Source organism: Eupeodes corollae, chromosome 3 (genome assembly GCF_945859685.1).
Source record: "Eupeodes corollae chromosome 3, idEupCoro1.1, whole genome shotgun sequence".
NCBI classification, from domain to species: domain Eukaryota; kingdom Metazoa; phylum Arthropoda; class Insecta; order Diptera; family Syrphidae; genus Eupeodes; species Eupeodes corollae.
Window position 1 is genome coordinate 835601 of NC_079149.1, and position 17278 is coordinate 852878.

The 17278-nt window shown below is 36.4% G+C and overlaps 3 protein-coding genes across 4 annotated transcripts in view; 1 reads left to right on the forward strand and 2 right to left on the reverse strand.

Moving 5' to 3' along the window:
• Positions 1-4806, reverse strand: part of LOC129952127 (arylalkylamine N-acetyltransferase 1) — a 50573-nt gene extending 45767 nt beyond the window's left edge. Inside the window, exon 1 of one of the 2 annotated variants that reach the window (XM_056064571.1) lies at positions 3940-4806. In XM_056064571.1, coding sequence (XP_055920546.1) covers positions 3940-3971 — 32 coding nt within the window. In that variant the 5' untranslated portion in view covers positions 3972-4806. Of the gene's footprint in view, positions 1-1739; positions 1934-3939 lie in introns of those variants that run through there. The other variant, XM_056064573.1, reaches the window with a different exon arrangement.
• Positions 4807-11460: 6654 nt separating this feature from the next.
• Positions 11461-14467, forward strand: LOC129950146 (N-alpha-acetyltransferase 35, NatC auxiliary subunit homolog). Its single transcript, XM_056061982.1, has 8 exons — positions 11461-11615; positions 11676-11941; positions 11994-12142; positions 12203-12577; positions 12640-12838; positions 12897-13078; positions 13146-14138; positions 14197-14467. Exons 1-8 carry the CDS (start codon positions 11602-11604, stop codon positions 14335-14337), a joined length of 2319 nt encoding a protein of 772 aa, XP_055917957.1. The 5' UTR covers positions 11461-11601; the 3' UTR covers positions 14338-14467.
• Positions 14459-15825, reverse strand: LOC129950147 (programmed cell death protein 2). The gene is made up of 4 exons (XM_056061983.1): positions 15534-15825; positions 15376-15473; positions 15238-15319; positions 14459-15181 (listed from the first exon to the last, which is right to left on the reverse strand). Exons 1-4 carry the CDS (start codon positions 15720-15722, stop codon positions 14480-14482), a joined length of 1071 nt encoding a protein of 356 aa, XP_055917958.1. The 5' UTR covers positions 15723-15825; the 3' UTR covers positions 14459-14479.
• Between the last annotated feature and the right edge of the window lie 1453 nt (positions 15826-17278).

Below are 17278 nucleotides of genomic sequence, written 5' to 3' on the forward strand. Positions count from 1 at the left end.
TAAGTGTGTCTGTGTATGCTGTACGTATCTAAGGATAGGAAGGAGCAACTCTGGTTTGTGTTCTCTATAAAGAAGGAAAACATTGTAAACAGCTTTTGTTTACTGCGGAAATTGTTGGTGAAGACCTTAATGGATTAGTTTTACTTTAAAGGACTCTTAAGATGTATATAATTTTGTAGAGAACAAAATGTAGCTTCTCCAAGAAAGATATCGGAAAAGACGAGAAAATATATCTTATTAAGTAAATTAGGGTTTAACAATTTGTGTAGGCTTTTTTAAAGCATGGAAGGATGTGGATATTGAAATGGCAACAAATTAAAATGTGTTTTTTTTATTAACAAAATCACTGATCAAGTATTTACATATATATGCATTTGGGTTGTTAAATTTCATATATTATTTAAAAAAGTATTGTTGATTTTTTAAATCAAGTCGGTACTTCTGCCATGTATGAAAATTGTCTGCAGTCCGAAGATACTTTTCTTTCTCTATAATACACGGCTACAAGAAAAATTCAGAAATTTGAGGAGTCACACTGGACTCATGAAGGTGCATTTATAGAACATCGAAAGTTTGATATTAAAATGTATTTATTTATTAAATTATTTGTTTAAAAAGCTCTTGTGTATATCTTAAAGAGGGGACTCAGGCGTATACGTAAGTATTTGTACGCAGATTTCTTAAAAAACTTCTCTTCAATTTGGTTTGCTTGAAAAGTTTTATATTTGCAAGTGCATTATCTTTTTAGGAAAAATGTAAGTTCATAAGATTATGAACTTATTATAAACCTTATATTGAATAGAATCATTTTATCTTTAAAATACTACTTTAGATTGAAACCCCATAAACAAAAAAGTTAATAATACACTTTAATCTGATAAGCTCAACTAATTTTTTGAAGCAGTAAAAAAAGTCATTTAAACAGACAAATCTAATCTATTTGTCGATGAGTCAAAGATTAATTCTAAAATTAAAAGTAAACATACTTAATTATTATCTTTAAATCAAATTGTTACATTTTAAAACTCCTAGACAACTTGTTAATCCAAAATTTCAATCAATATTATTTCATAACCAATGACATCTTTTATCTTTATCTTGTTCAAGGTCAGTAGAGCAAATTTGGAATTCTAGTTGTAAAGGAAATTAGTACTCTCAAGAATATTTTCACAAACGAAACTTTTCATCTCTAAACTCTAAAAAAAGACCTTTTACAATATTTTCTCTTGGAAACCCTTTTCCAAAAATCTGTGGATTAAGATTCTTTTAAAATACCTAACGCCGTTTAAGATATAGTATTTCACACAAAAAAAATAAGTTATTAAATGAATATCAATTCAACTTATGTTTTTGGAACCTATAATATCAACAACTTTATTTATGCTAAATAAATTTAATTTTTGTATTTGAAACAACCTTGGCCTTTACAATAAATAAAAGTAAAGTTAGCAGCCTTGCAGAAACACAACAACTTAAGCTTGGTGTAACTTTTCAAAGTCCAACAAAATGAAACAAATTCCAAACAACCCAAATTCAGTGAACTTATCAGTTCTAACCTATGTATAAAAAAAACTAATTTCCTTAACATATCTACCAAATTTTATTGATGTTTTACTTTGAAGAATTATATTGAAAGAAAAAATATATAGAGCTCATTATTTTTTATTATGAATCACAAATTGTACTTGACCATTTATATTTTTGAAAACAACTTTCAGATCTCAAAATAATGCACTTACGTTTTATATTTGAAATTACGTTTTACTCGCTACTATTTCTTAATTTTTTTATTTGTAATATTCTAAGAGTTTCCGTTTTATTTTTTTTATTTTTTCAAACAAATATTTTCCCGACAATCGTAAATTCGTTCTGTAGGAATTTTGCAATCTTATCGAAAATTTATTCGCGCAAACACTACAAATAGTATAATTTTTTGTTGATAATTAAGCAAGCACACTTTCAAGACTGATTGTTACTAAATAAATTTTCGACGAAATATGTACACTTAAGTCGATTAATTGTTATATTTGCTGACAAGCTGATGATAAGCAATTTGATATGGCTATCAAGAAAAATAATTGTACTGTATACGTTGTTTGGTTTGAATTTATAAATATACGTTTGCGGAAAAAGGAGACCTCTTTAGGCTTGTGTTTTTGAACCATTTGATTATTGTTCACGCAATAATAACAAACAGAAGTGGCAAAAATGTGCTGGGACATTTGATATTACAAAAAATGTAAAGTTCTTTCTATGTATATTTAAATAAAAAGTGTGTCATATTTTTACTTTTGAGTTTTCTATACTGAACCGAAATTTGTCATAAAAAAGAATATAATATTGTTAACATACATTTCTTTTTCATTTTCGGTTTTGCATCGAATCATTGATACTTTGCAATTATCACATAATTTTATTTCTTCAAATTTGTATATAGAGGTTTTTAAAAACGAAACTTTTAGTATAGTTAATTTACAATCTATTATAAGTTATCATAAAATCTTGTAAGGGTTAATTTTTAATAGCTACGCGAAGGTTTTTCAAAGAAAAACACATACAATTCAGAAAAATGCATGAAATCTTTATTTAAATCGATAGTATTGTCCATGCAATTTAATTCTTGAAATAATATTTCATCCAAATTTTGGAATACTCTTTCCAACATTTCTTCCGGTATCTCAATAATAAATGCTTCAATGTTGTCTTCCAATGCGTCAATTGAAGCGGGTTTGTATGCATAGACATCAGCTTTAACATAGACCCACGAAAAATAGTCTAAGGGCGTTAAATCTCACGATCTAGGTGGCCAATCGACAGGTTCCGAACGTGAAATAAAATGTTCACCGAACTCGCCTTTCAATAAGTCCATTGTTGAGCGTGCTGTGTGGCATGCGGCACCGTTTTGTTGAAACCACATGTCATGCCATTCAAGCTCTTGTAGTTTTTGCAAAAAAAAAAGGTTGGATATCATCTCACGGCAGCGCTCACCATTCACAGTTACGTTACGATTCGTATCATCTTTGAAGAAGTACGGTCCAATGATGCCACCAGTCCATAAACTGCACCAAACTGTGAATTTTTCGATGCTTTGGTAGCTTTTGCAATGCTTCTGGCTGATATTCACTCCAAAATCGACAATTCTTCTTATTTACGTACCCATTGAGCAAAAAATGAGCTTCGTTGCTAAAAACAAGAAGCGCGCGATGAACTTTCTTAACAGAGCACACATTTTGATAATAAAATTCAATAATTTGCAAGCGTTGTTTGTTTGTAAAACGATTCATGGTTAAATTAACGATAATAGATCAAACTTAAGATGTTTGCCATTGAAATAAAACACGAAACGTGCACTAGCTGTTTAAACCAGTGTTGCACAAAAAGATAATAGCTAAAAAATCACCCTTTATAAAGAAGAATATGATTTTTTTTAACATTTTCTGAGAATTCCTGATCGTTTTATTTAAATTGCTGGTATATTGGAGAATTTATCATCCAGGAAGTGTTTGTTGTTTAAGATTTATTTTGAAAAGCCATATTTAACACAGATCACTGCAATTACTCATCTTGACAATCGCGATTAAATTAAAAATGCACAAACCGAAATTTATTTTCCAAAGTATTTTCTCACTTATTGTTTTACACCTCAAAACTAATTAAAGATATTACCAAAATTAAACATTGCTATAATTAAATTAGTTATTTATCCTACTGAAGTTTTGAAACAAGTTGACAGCTTTTTTCCTTTGGTTCTTTGTCACTAAATTACATAATTTCTCAAAACATATTTTCTAAATGTTTGATGCATGTTTTCAAAACATTTTCTCTCTAACTCATAATTAAATTTTATTTATTTATATCTTTTTAATACATAAATATAAAACAATTAATTAAAATTATAATTTTCACTTCACTGATATAATAAAATCTGTGGTTTTACCTTTTTTTTTTAATTTTTCTGGTCCATTTCTCATAAAGCCGTCATCAGAACAAATTAATAATGTTCCATTACAATAATAAATAACAAAACCCGCAAGCTGTTTAATTGCCCCTAGAATCTATTCCTGCCGCACAATTTTTTCAGCACAAACGTGTGGAGCACACGTACGATTCCGAGCCAAAAATCTATTTCCCGCTCATGGTGTCGCGTCGCGTCGTCGGTCACATAAATAAACAATCGGATTCAGCAAAAAGAATTTTAATGTTGAATTATAAAAATATATAAACTTATTTATATGAACGGATGGCGGTGCGTCAAGTTCATAAGTGATTTGTGTTCCACTGATGCGATTTATCTTTATTTAATTCAAACGCAAATTCTTTTCACAATCAAATAAATTTTCCGAACGGGAAAGTCAATCGCACGAAAACTGCTCGGCTCGTACTTATTCTTGGCCGATAAATATTCGAAGTGAAGACTATTGAGGATTTGGAAGTTACCGCAGGCCGAATCCCTTAGAACACTTCTCAAATGCGACGACGGCGGCGGCGGCGGTGGTGTGGCGGTTTCGGACCCGTTTACAACAGCACAATCGACCACTGGCTGGCGTTATTGTCACTCATCATGCGAAACATATCGGCTCTTATCCGAAACACAACAGCACTAGAGTCCCCTGTCCAATATAAAAATCTCACCCTGTTGTCGGTCGCTAGTTTTTGTCCAACAAAAACAACGCAAACATAAACACCGAGCCGAACCGTAGACGTTGTTGGTCGGAAGCACACACAACAAAATCGAACTCATAGTGTTTTCCTTATCCAGAGCCAGCGCAGCGCTACGTAAAGAGGAAAACAGAAATGAGCTACAAATGAAACGAATCCAAATTGAAACATTTTCCCAGTTTTGGTCGCATAGATTACGGTTTCCTCCTGTGCAATTGTATACTTGTATACCTATGCCACCCCCAAGGGTGGATACTTCGACTTCCACCCTTCGGGCATGGACGGCGAGCGGCGTGGATGTGGATCCCGTGCCAAGTGAACTTCCTGATATAACGCTTTTCCTATTCGCACAGCCCTTAGGCTCTAATGGAGCTGTACTGTATACCGTAAATGGGGACTTGGGTTTGCTCTCTCGCTCACCCATATTGATGGAGCAAAGTGGGGTTGGGGGATTGCAACCCTTATAGCTATCAGGCGAAGTAAGGTGAGCAATAGGTTTTAGGTGTGATAACTACAAACTTAGAACAGTGGCGTTTCTTTAAAAAACATATAACTTTTTCCCTTTCAGTTTCGGTTCTTGTGGAAGTTTTGAGGAGTTGTTAAGTTACCCCATATCACAACTTGAAGACTACTTTAGCACTCGTTACAAACCTGGTCTTTCAGCCCGGGAACTACTTAATAACGAATAAATTGTATACTAGAATTTGTAATTCATTTTTCAAAATGTTTTATGGCTGAAACACAAAGACGCTTCAGCTTCGGCTTCGCCTGACGTTTACGAGTTCAGCCCTAGGAATTCAATGCATGCTATCACAATTTAGCTTCGACCTCACGTTTCGTTTGACAATCATAAGGAAAAAAAACGTAATGTGACTCCAAACGGAAGCTCTAGTTAAATTATTTAAACATTTGCTTTGTCTGACAGCTTAATAGCTGTAAAAAAATGGCAACCAATAAAGTATTTGCTCTTTGGAGGGATGAAATAATAGAAATGTCATTCAAAGCAACCTCGAAGCAAGGCCACCGTAACGCAGACGAAGCCGAAGTTGAAGCGTGTTTGTGATTCAGCCATTAATGTTTAGCTGTCAAATACTTAGAAAATATTAAGAATGAAACATCGGTACATGTAAACTATTGCTAATGCTATGAAGAAGGCAACCTTAAGGTGGAAGAGCATCACCACGTGTCAAGCCTACACTAGATTTAAAGCGACCAAAGTGCTTACTTATCTCTTAGCAGATCGATAATCGGTGTCATAACCGGGCACTGTCTAATAGGAGAGCACGTCACGTGAATAGTCGTATTCTCAAATGAAGGAGGAGGAAACACCTCCTCTGTACATGCCCTGCTCTAGCTCAAAATCACAATAATTACCTAGGGGAATTTTTCTGTCGTCATATTACCATAATCAGTTTCTCACGTTTCGTAAGGGACTCAAACTGGTTTCATTGGGCTTAAAAGAAATCCTCAAGATCAATGTGATATCACAATTGGCCATTAAACTGGCCGAAGTGTGTCTTACTGCATCATGGACTGGACACTTTAAACACTTTAACCTAACCTAACGTAAAAGTGAAATAAAAAAAGTTGATAGAATGGTGATTAAATATCTACTGCAAAATCAAGGCGTTTCCGTTGAAAGATACACTGCATGAGACAAGTATCACCAACGGTGTAAAAGCCACATAAATCTTATCGTTTTGTGGCTTAAAAGGCAGGGAGGTTGATCGCCATTAAAGAAAAAAGGCTGATTGACGAAATTCGAATAAAGAAGAGCTTTCTGTATTCACGCAAAATAAATAAATTGGGTTGCACAATAGTCCCTTAAAAACTAGGGCCTAGTGACTTACAACTCTCAACCATTATTGCGATGCTAGTCATTTCAGGAATATATGGGACCTACAATTTTGTATATCCGAACGGCTAATTTAATAAAACACTTTTCATGACGAAAAATATTCTTGGAGGATTTGTCAATCCCGCGCAAGAGAAAGTACCCGTGAAAAAAACTTTAGGTGCCACAACAGGGGTTAAACCCAAGACATCTAGCTTTAAGTAAATCTGAATAAACTACTGCGAATAAGTGGAGAACAATTGGACCGATTTTGTCCATTTTTGTGAAATGTATTATACGAGTACTCAAAACAGGAAACCTCATGTGTAAAAAAAATTTAGATAAATTGAAAACGCTACGCCACTGAACAATATACGTGTGTACGCCGCGCGCCGCTGCCAATGGTACTCAGATTCTCAGATTTCAGATAGAAAAAGCTTCACAACGAGAGAACTTGTCAACAACATTACACACAATTTTTTGGTAAACTTGTTTATCAAACTTTTAGCTCTTGAATTGAAAATTAAACGTGGGGTGGAAAATGGAAATGACCCCCCATCGCTCGCGTGCCATGTTGCTGATTTCCATCTCGTGAGAAACAATGAGCGTGCCAGGGGCTACAATTTATTTGTATATACGCTGTACGCTCTCGATATTGAAAGCGTTTTGTTTACATTTACCAAAACACAAAACAAAATCAAGTCGATGGGAATATAAGATGTGAGTGTTCAGTTGGATGTTGAGTATTGAGGCTTCAATTCACCCCCATACGCCATACGCTGGCGACACTCCATGATGTGCCACTTTTTCTTCGTTGTACTGACTGCCAAAGAGAATCTAAAGGGTGATGGTAAGTGAGGACTGGGTTTTTGCTTTTTGCGGCGAAAGCAGATGGATGGTGTTTACTTTAAGAGGGAGCGCCTTACATTGATTCCGTCCATAAAAGCGGGTGAATATAAAACTGTTAGGATTTAATGTTTGGGGTTTCAGTATTCAGTTTGATCATAGAGTAGAGCCACAGCCACCCACTGGGCTTAAATCAGGTTGATTTTATTTTTTGTTATTTTTGTATTTCTTTCTCTTTTTCTCTCTTCTTAGATTGTATCTGCGTGGAATCTTGTATGTGAATGATTATTTGTTGCAACAGTTTAATACTAATACTCTTGCTACAATTTCCGATTTAGATGCTGATGGGGTGTTACACTACAGTAGAGTCAAAAATAACCAATTTGTTAAAAGTTGAATTAATGGTGTTAACTTAAATGCTTATTTATTATATTATTAATTTCACCTAATTTTGTACATAAAAAATTCAAATTTTAATTTATTCAGAATATATTAACTTCCAATTGAAGGTTATTGTTATCGGACCAATATGTGTGAAATTTATGAATTTAACCTAAAATACCTGAACGGATAATTGTTTAAATTTACTTTTTCGAGTTTTTCTAATGTTAATTTGGCTTAAAAATATTGTCAAATTGAGGAAACTTTTTTGGAAAGTTTACTGGACAAATATCAGCTGATCATATTTTTTTACCCAGCTGAAAGCTAAACTACGTAATAAGTTGTTTTATTTAAGACTTGGTAAAGATACCTTGTCAAGTTAAAAAAAAAAAAACAATTAGTTCTATTTTATACCTAAAAAACTAATAAATAATGCGATGGACTACATGTGAAGTCCTTTATGTTGTCTGAATCTGACTGCTATTTATTAAAACAATCACGTGTGTGCCCTCTAGGAGCCAGCTTTTGACCATATAGGACGCGTACTAAGCAAAATATTAGAATTTTAGGTTTGAACATGCTTTTTTGCCCATAACTTTTTGTAAAATGTATCTTTTTCAAAGATAGGCACAGCAAATTTCAGCCCCCTAGGTGGTCTAGATCAAGAAATAATAGAATTCAAAAATTGCCCCCTAGGAGCCAACTTTTGACCATCTATAAAACTGTGATAGGAGACTTTTTCGGCAGGATGAACTAGGAAAACGGGGGATTTAAAATGACTCCTGTTTTTTACCAATTCATTTTAATTTTGATTGTGCTTCTTACCATTTAGACTTTACTGTATGTATATCCAGTGTTAAACTATTTAATGTTTCCAACTCAAAGATACCTGTCATCCACCCCCTCCCACATTCAATCATTCCCTTAATATTGAACAGCCTCAATAACAACAAATACATTTTTGTTCCCTCTGCTCGTTTCAGGATTTGATAACACAGTCTGTTGCCTTCGCCGCATGGATATATTTCACCCATTCCCGATATTTCGTACCATGCGCAGATTCACTCACTACTCCATCCCTAAAGAGACACTAGGTATATGGCTACAAAGTGAATAATCGTTGCGATATTGGTTCCCATTATGTATTCAGTTTTCAAATAGACCACATTTATTATCATTTGTTGATGAATTCACGAGCAAAGGATGCCAGTGCCAGCCTTGAAAGCTCTTGTAACGAAAAATAGTAGCGTTAGGATTTAACCTTGTAGAGAATATTATCCCAGGGCTATGAATATGTGGAAATAAATGAAATAAATTAATTTTGCTAAGGGCATAGTACTTAATAAACATAATGTAAATCTTATTTATAAATGAAACTTTTTTAGCTTTTTTGCTATAATCATATGTAGGCGAATATATTGCTATGTATGTACAATGTACATTATATCATATTGAAGACACTTCCTATTTTATGCTTATCTAATTTTATGGCAAAAGTACTCGCTTTTTATGTGTTGACTATTTGTTATTCTTGCGCTTTAATACTTTTGCAAGAAAAATCTAAACATTAATAATTTAATTCAAATTGCTTGAAATGCAATAGAACAACGTTTCATAAACCAACATTAAAAATACCGTGCAACAAATTTTGTAGAGATTTACAGATTATAGGAAGTGCCATAAAGCAGATATGACAACGAATTTGTTTATATAACCTGAATTACTTTTAAATATATTCATCTTTGTTGCCCCACTTTTTCATGCCTTATAAGTTTTTCACACAAAACCGAAAACACGGTTTTCGCGAAATTACCGGTTTTGGCCGAAAACCTACATCGAAAACTTAAGTTTTCCCATACATTTTTGGTAAACCACAAGTTTTATATAAAACCTCTCGTAAACTAGTAGCAATTCAAAGTTGAACTAAACAAACAAACCTTTTGAAACATTCAGCGCTCAAATTAATGTTAACAAAACAGCTGATAGCTGCTGTCAAGACAAATTTTTCATTTTGAAATAAGTTTGGTCGTGGTAAGTAATATTATTTATACAATTTCCTACAAAATAAGAATTATTGCTTTTTTATTTACAGAATATGGACAGTTTGCCAATGTCGAGAATAAAAGCCCCGTTGAATATTTGCGGCACTGGCGGTTCTTTTATGGTCCTCCAGAGTTTCAAACGCACTTTGTTAAGAGAGGAACGGGGATTCACTATGGCTACTGGCGTGACGAACCCAAGGACGAGGAAGACTTGCTCATAATTCGTAATGACGTTTCCAAGGGATGCGTCTTTAAACTCGTCGCCGCAAATATGTTCGATACTTTCTCTTACTACATAGTGAAAAACTTTCCGGTAACTCCGTTCAATCACAAGGGCTTGGGTGAATTGAGAAAGGCGATAAGTTCATTTTTGGAGGAGGATAAGTATGAAAGAAAATCTCTGGTTGAGGCTAAGTCGCAGCGAGCTAGGAAAATTTGCGTCAAAACATTCCACAATGTGGAAAACGTTGTTCCAGTGAATAAAACAACAACAGTGAGCTATCGCCCCTTGATGGAAAGCAATGCCAATATCAAGAAGATCCTCAGTGCTTTGGACAAGCCAGGCGAGTCCTCAAAGGAAAAAACCAAAGAGATAGTCATGGAAAAATTGAAGCCCATCATTACAGCTTCAGTGATGGTTCTGGATGAGTGGGATTTTGGTACGGCCATAAGGACCCACATGAAGTCGTTTAAAATATTCTGACCCCGCCTATAAGTTACTCGGCCGGCCACAATATAAGGCGATTCTGAAGGCACATTATGCCAACAGAAGCAATAGTCATAAGCTCAGTATTTTGGATTGAATTTGTTGTAAAAGAAGAAGAAACTGTTTTAAATAAAATGAAAAAAATGAATAATAATAATATATTTTCTAGACAATTAGTGAATTATTCGGACCGGTTGAAGTGAAAAAAAAGGATGGCTGCAGCCAAGCAGCTTGTAGTTCTTGTTAGTTCATGTCGTGAGCCCATTCCACCCGTCCGAAGAACTTCAGTTGAAACTCTTCTTCGAGACGAGCTAGTGTTACAGCCTTGTCTGCGCTGATATGCTGCTCTATCACAGCATAGGAAAGGATTATCGACTTAAGGGTGTCGACGGCAAAGAAAAATTCTTAGGAGAATGTTTGCATTTCAAGAATTTTCAAAAAATTGAATCTTGAGGGAATACATACCATGTAATACACCTTCACTATGTGAAAGGAAGTACTTGAATATTTTCATTTTATCCACATCCGAGACGGTGGGTGGTGATATATTGGGAGGTTTTTGTATGTTCGTATCGAAACGTTTGTTAAACCACTCTAACATTTTACAAATAATTTGAGAAGAACAAAACTTACTCACAAATATTTCATCCATACAAAATTTGATATATAAATGTCAAATGAAAACGTGTAAACGTTCAATGTGAACGATTTTCGGGTTTCCGAAATCCCGGTTTTGGATTTGGTGTGAAAAGGCTATTAGATTTCTTGGTATACATCTATCCCACTATTCTTTTCATTTTCATTTTTTGGCAACTTTTTCGCAGAAAAATAAGTTCAATCTTAAATATTTGTCTTAAATACTGGGAGCAGTGTAAAGTTCAACATAATTTGGATTTCTTTTAATAAATTTTACGTTTGAGAATTGAAGAATATAATATGAACATTGTACATAATAGGACTGAAGCAATATTGCTGAATACACTCATTATCGATTCAAACAACCAAAGTCCTCCTCACCTGAACGTGAGCATTTCATTTGACATTGACATTTGACAGCAGACAAAAGTCAAATAAGAAAATTCTTGTATACCGATTGGTTTCGCTAAAATTTTGTTGCTATTTAATTGAATTTAATGAAACCCCTTGAGTAAGTTCTATAATTTTTTATTCCTAAAACTAAGCCTAACAAAACTCCTTTCGTTTGAAGTCCCTGCGACCCCCGACTGCAAGCGGCAACTGCTACTGCAGCAGCTGCTGCCGCCGCAGCTACCTCCGCTGCTATGGCTGCTTGCGGTGCGAGTGGGCCTGAAGGTGAAAATCCATCACAATGGTCAGCGGCAGAGGACTACAGATACAAACAGGATCTGATGAACGACGACCTACAGATGTCCAATATGGCCATGGAAAGTGGATCTATCTACCCACAGTATGAATGGACGGACATTACAAAGGAATTTTTCGAGGCCTGTTCGGGTAAGTTCTCAAAAAACAATTTAAATATGAATACATAAACATTGGCTTGTAGAACTGGCTCTGGGAGAACTCGCCCAAGACGACGTCTTCGGCCTTTTTGAAGCTATGTCAGCTATCGAAATGATGGATCCCAAAATGGACGTTGGAATGGGCTACAACAAGAACGACGCACCTCCTCATACATTTGAAACTGCTGTAGCTGTAAGTGTCATACGCTCCTTTCTAATTGATTTGTTAAAAAAATAACAACTTTTCCCCCAGGCTGGCATTTTAAAACTAGAGGACCTTGAGAACGCCGAATTGATTGGCATCTTCGACTCCCTCTTCTCTTGTATTGTCTCCTGGTTGGAGGGGAATTCAATGGACCAAGTGCTGTTTACATGTTTGTATCTGCATTCGCCACACAGCATAAAAGACAAATCCCTGCGGGCGTTTTGTTACGCTATTCACAATTTGATTGCCATTGTTAAGAAAATCATCATAACGAGCAGTGGAAACGAGGAGGAAGACTTTCAGCTCTACGGCAACTCTAGCTTCCTCTTTATTGAAGAAATCCCAGATGCCAATGTTGCGCCTGCGTTAAAAGAAGCCGAAGACGACATGGTTCGCCGGAGTAAATCAGAAACTTATCCTGAGGTAATTCAAGACATAATTGAGTTAAATTAACTTAAGCCCCATTTTTGTGATTATCCCTGCAGGATACTCTAGCTGTTGTCCATCGCTTGCGCTTTATGCGCTTCCTCTTTCAATCGATCTTGCAATTGCAACCCGACATCGTTCGTCCGTCAGCAAGCGAAGCAGAACTAGCCGAAATCCACAAGAATCTTAATGCAGCTTTGGAATTAGTGCCGCTGATTAAGAGAACCATCGAGAAAGGCACTCAACCAGAGCAGGACTGTAAGTTAGATATTTCACTCAAAAAAAGGAAACTCTCCACCTAAAAACTTCCTTCTAGCTGAAGCACCCAATCCAATGGGCTTTTCTCCGCGAGTTCACGTTCGCAATCAACCTCCAACTTTTCCCCGCAGTGCTAAAATCCGCGACCGCACATCGAGTCTACAGTTTCTAGAGGAATTAGTGCAGAGATTGAAATTTGCATGCAAAATTATAAGACAGAGGGATTACTATTCAGCCCTGGTAAGCTCAAGACTTCGATGTTCTTCGGAATAATCAAACCTTATACAAAATTACAACTCCTTTTCAGAACTTCTTTATCGAATTCAGTCGTAAGTCTGGCCAGTGTATCCTCTCGCGTAGCGTCCTCCAAGTTCTCTTCCTCTTCAATCGTCACCTTGTCTTTGGGGTGATTCCAATGAAGGAATTCCTCCGCGACTCCATCCGAGCTTTCAACGCCCCTCCGGTCCTGAATCCACGTTGTCCGTTGGCCAACGACCGGAAAATTCAACTGTACGTCGAGTGCTTCCTCACTTACTGCATCAACATGACCACATTCACGCACTTCATTGAGATTTGCGGCTACAATCGAGCCCGCCAAAGGGACAAGCTGGCCCGGCTGATCGAGGGATTCGCCAACATTCAAGTCGAAGCGGCCAGGATAGATTCTCATCTGAATATGGTAGCAGAACAGACTGACAATGTTGGGAAACACTCCTCGCATTTCGCAACTTGGGTGCTCTACAACTGCTTCCGGGCGATGATGCTCTTCCTGATGTCCGGGTTCGAATTGGAGCTGTACAGTGTGCATGAGTTCCTGTACATCTATTGGTATCCCTATGAGCTGTTGATCGGATTCATCGTGTCGGCGCTCACTCGCGCCGAATCAGCACTGCTCGAGCAGGAAGCGCTCATGGAGCAAATGAACAAGACCGGAAACTCCAAACAGCGCAAGCCAAAGCCCAAAAAGAAGAAGCAACTGAAACCTTACCGCCAGGAGATTGTCTACTATCACGCCATGTTGAATATGTGCGGAGGCTTTCACATGGCAATGGGAGCGTTTACAAAGGACGAACGCATTCGACAGCCGATGCCGAAATTCGACAACGAGGAAATCCGTTTCAATCGGAGATTCGCTCCTTTCGCAGCCCTCACCAGCCCCCCTCAGGTGACCTATCAGGAATTCAAGAAAATCAGAGCCCAACTTATGCAGATGCCATCGTCCGAGATTTACATGTGCGCGGCAAGGTACTTCGAACAAGCTCGAAATGTTCTGGAGTCCATTCAGAATCCAGAACAAGAAGTGAGTATGATAGGAGCCTTAATAGAATCCCTCTGAATGGTTCCGTTTTTACTTACAGATCCTCGACATGATCCATGTGGCGAAAGTCAACTTTGTAGTGATGAACGTCCTCGCCAAGGGTCACCAAAAGGATTCGAAAGCTCAGCCCGATTTTGATTTTAGCAAACATCGTTACTTCCCCATCATCAAACTCAACTAAAAACCTAGCGAAAAGTATTCAAAATTGAACCATACTCTTAACGTCCCAATGACTTGTCACTCAAAGCCCCAATGAGTGTCCCTTAATTTTTTTTTTAAGCAATAAACTGAACAAATTGATACCAAAGTTTGACATTGACTTATTATTTATTGTCATCTGAAATGATGTCTTGTTTGACTACGAACTCTGGGACATATTCGGTGGACGGCTGGCAGCTATTTTTGCAAGTGTACACCGCCAGGACGCCCCAGTCGATGTTGTCGTCCTTCAAGTAGTTCAGCATCTGGGGCATTATTTGGAACTCGAACTGTCGCGGAGCGGAGCAATTGGGGCACGGTGGGATTTCGATGTTGGTACCGACGGTCTTCGCTGGGTCGGCGATCCAGAGGGGTTCTCCTCCGATGTCGTATCGAAGAATTTGGGAAGGGTTTTTCGCCACTTGGCTTTTGAAGTTTCGGAAGAAGATGTCTGCGTTTTCGTCGTCTTCGGTTGCGAACTTACTCAGCTCGGATTCGGGTAGGTCGGCCATGGTTCCGGCCTTTCCTTCGTCGACTAGTTTCTGGAATTCCTCTAAGCGGCTTTGCTCGGTGCCTTCGTCGTCGTCGTGGTCGGAGACGCAAGTATCGGCCTCAATGACAACTTCGAATTCTGGGAAGGACACAGTGGGGATGAGTATGTCTTCGGTAGGGATCTTCTCCCCGGAGCGGCAAGGCACTTTGTGCTGCGGCCAATGAGCCCGTTGGTGCTTGGCGGAGCAGTAGTTGATGCCCTTGCACCGCGAACACACCATGCCTCCGCGGCACCCACAGACCGAACATATTCTGCAGAGCGGCTCCACGGCAGGCTGAAAGGAAAGGACTGTCATTGAGGGGCAATCAGTTTTTCAGAGCATGTTCTTACAAGGTCCTCATCTTCGTTGGGAGGAATCGCCGAATAGAATTGATTCTGTCGAGAAAGTTGAGATCGAAATGCTGAGAAGTTCCTAGAGAAGATGCAAAGAAAATATAACACAATTGAAATCGGATATCGATTACTTACTCTGCAGAGTTTGGGGTCGAACAAGTAGGTTCACGGCAAATGAAGATATAGATAGTCCTATGGAAACACGGAGGTTTTTCTTCTATCGGAGCATAGATCTACAGGAGTCTCATAAGTTAATGGAATAATTTGGAACTGGTAGAGGATTTTTGTATTACCTGACACAGAAAAGATTGAGGAGCACCACATTTTTTACATTTCAAGTCGTTGGTACTTGGAACTTTTTCCAGATCTAACCAGGCTGGCTTTCCACCGATTTTGCTTGGAAAATAGACATTTCGAAGTAGATTTGGCTCACATTCTTCAGCAAAACCTAAATCTATTTGTTTTTCCGCAGCAGAGCACATTTTTTATTGATTAACTTCGTTTTGAATAATTTTTTCTTTTCAAACTCGAATTTATTTATACGAAAAATTATATTGAAAAATCCAAAAAAAAATTGGATATAGATCTGTCAATATGAGAGCAGCATGTCGCACAAGTACACTTTGGGTAGAAAATAGAATCGGTTTAAGGGAGAACCTGCACTTGAGTTTATAAAGAGCGGTTGATTTTGTAAACTGAAATAGTGAATTGCATGGGAATGTGGAAAAGCGTTCACTTTTTCGTTAACTATAATTGGAAATTGTTGGTCACTTTCGCATGGTTTCCATTTTTTGAAGAGTGAGTTTTATCTCAACCAGTGTAAACATTAAATTCCTTAAGAAGGAAGCTGACAATCAACAATTTAGTGACGAGTTAAGACTGTATTTTATTAACCAAAGCAACTAGCTAACTTTCACCCCTAAACCCGCTCCCATTTACCCTTATCAAGCAACTTCAACTTTAACTTTTGTATGCTTGGAATAACGTAATATTGCTATGATTAATTTGTTTTATGTTTTATTTATTTTTCTTTTTTTTATTATTTTGTAAGCATATAATTATTTGTTGTTATATTGTAAAGCTTTGTAATTTAAATAATAACAGTAACAGTAACAGTAATAAAAACTGTGAATTGGAATATAATAATAAATAATAATAATAATAAATAAATAAATATCAATTAATTAAATGTTAAAAATAAGCAAACAAATAATAACAAATCTTATCCTTCTTCGGAATGAGCTTTATACGACCTAACAATTTAGTAAAATTTTGAGAAATTAAAAAACAAATTTTTATCCAGATAAAACAATTTACTGCATAAGACTGATTTAGTTTTTGATATTTTGAAAATTTTAAAACTGTTTGTCTTTTAAATTGTTGTGGTTTATAGAAAAATTGTATGACTTTGAAAGTCTGTACTAAAGTTAGTAAAATATATTCTAGACAATGGTTAAAAGATTCATTGAATCAATTTTTTTAAAGACTCGGACTAGTTAATTTTGGAGGACTATTGTGTTAAGAAAGACTACAACCATCTGGAAATTTTTTAATTCTTTTTCCATCTTCAAAATAATAAAAATATTTAGGATTAGCGGGCACATGCAACTTTTAGTTATGAAACTGTTTCATTTTTAAACTGAGCACTATAGCCTTATATGAGAGCCCGCGCACATGCAGAAGCTATTCTGTCGCCCACTCGAGCAACTTTTTAATTTGTGTTTTGACACAGTTAGTTTGTGTTTTAACACAAACTAGACGATCACCTCGAACCAATTGCTTAGTTTGTGTCACAAGGAATTATAGGTAACTGCGCGGACATTCAACTAAATTTTTCAATAATTTTCTGTAAGTGCAAGAGAGAGAGAAAAATGTAGTCAAGGTGAATAAATGTTTTCTGTGTATTGGTTTATTTCGTTTATTACTTTCGGAGTTGCTTATGTGCGTTATTTTTGAGCAACTAACGATCGAACTATTTGGTTTTAGTCTAAGACCGATATCGAAAGTCAATTGAATTTCCTTAAAGATTAATGATACC

Coding starts and splice junctions, on each gene's coding strand:
- LOC129950146 (XM_056061982.1), top strand. Junction 13,079..13,145: donor GGGATTACTATTCAGCCCTG/GTAAGCTCAAGA, acceptor ACTCCTTTTCAG/AACTTCTTTATCGAATTCAG. Junction 14,139..14,196: donor TTCAGAATCCAGAACAAGAA/GTGAGTATGATA, acceptor TTTTACTTACAG/ATCCTCGACATGATCCATGT.
- LOC129950147 (XM_056061983.1), bottom strand. CDS start 15,722: ATGTGCTCTGCTGCGGAAAAACAAATAGATTTAGGTTTTGCTGAAGAA. Junction 15,474..15,533: donor CTCAATCTTTTCTGTGTCAG/GTAATACAAAAA, acceptor AGACTCCTGTAG/ATCTATGCTCCGATAGAAGA. Junction 15,182..15,237: donor CCAACGAAGATGAGGACCTT/GTAAGAACATGC, acceptor CTTTCCTTTCAG/CCTGCCGTGGAGCCGCTCTG.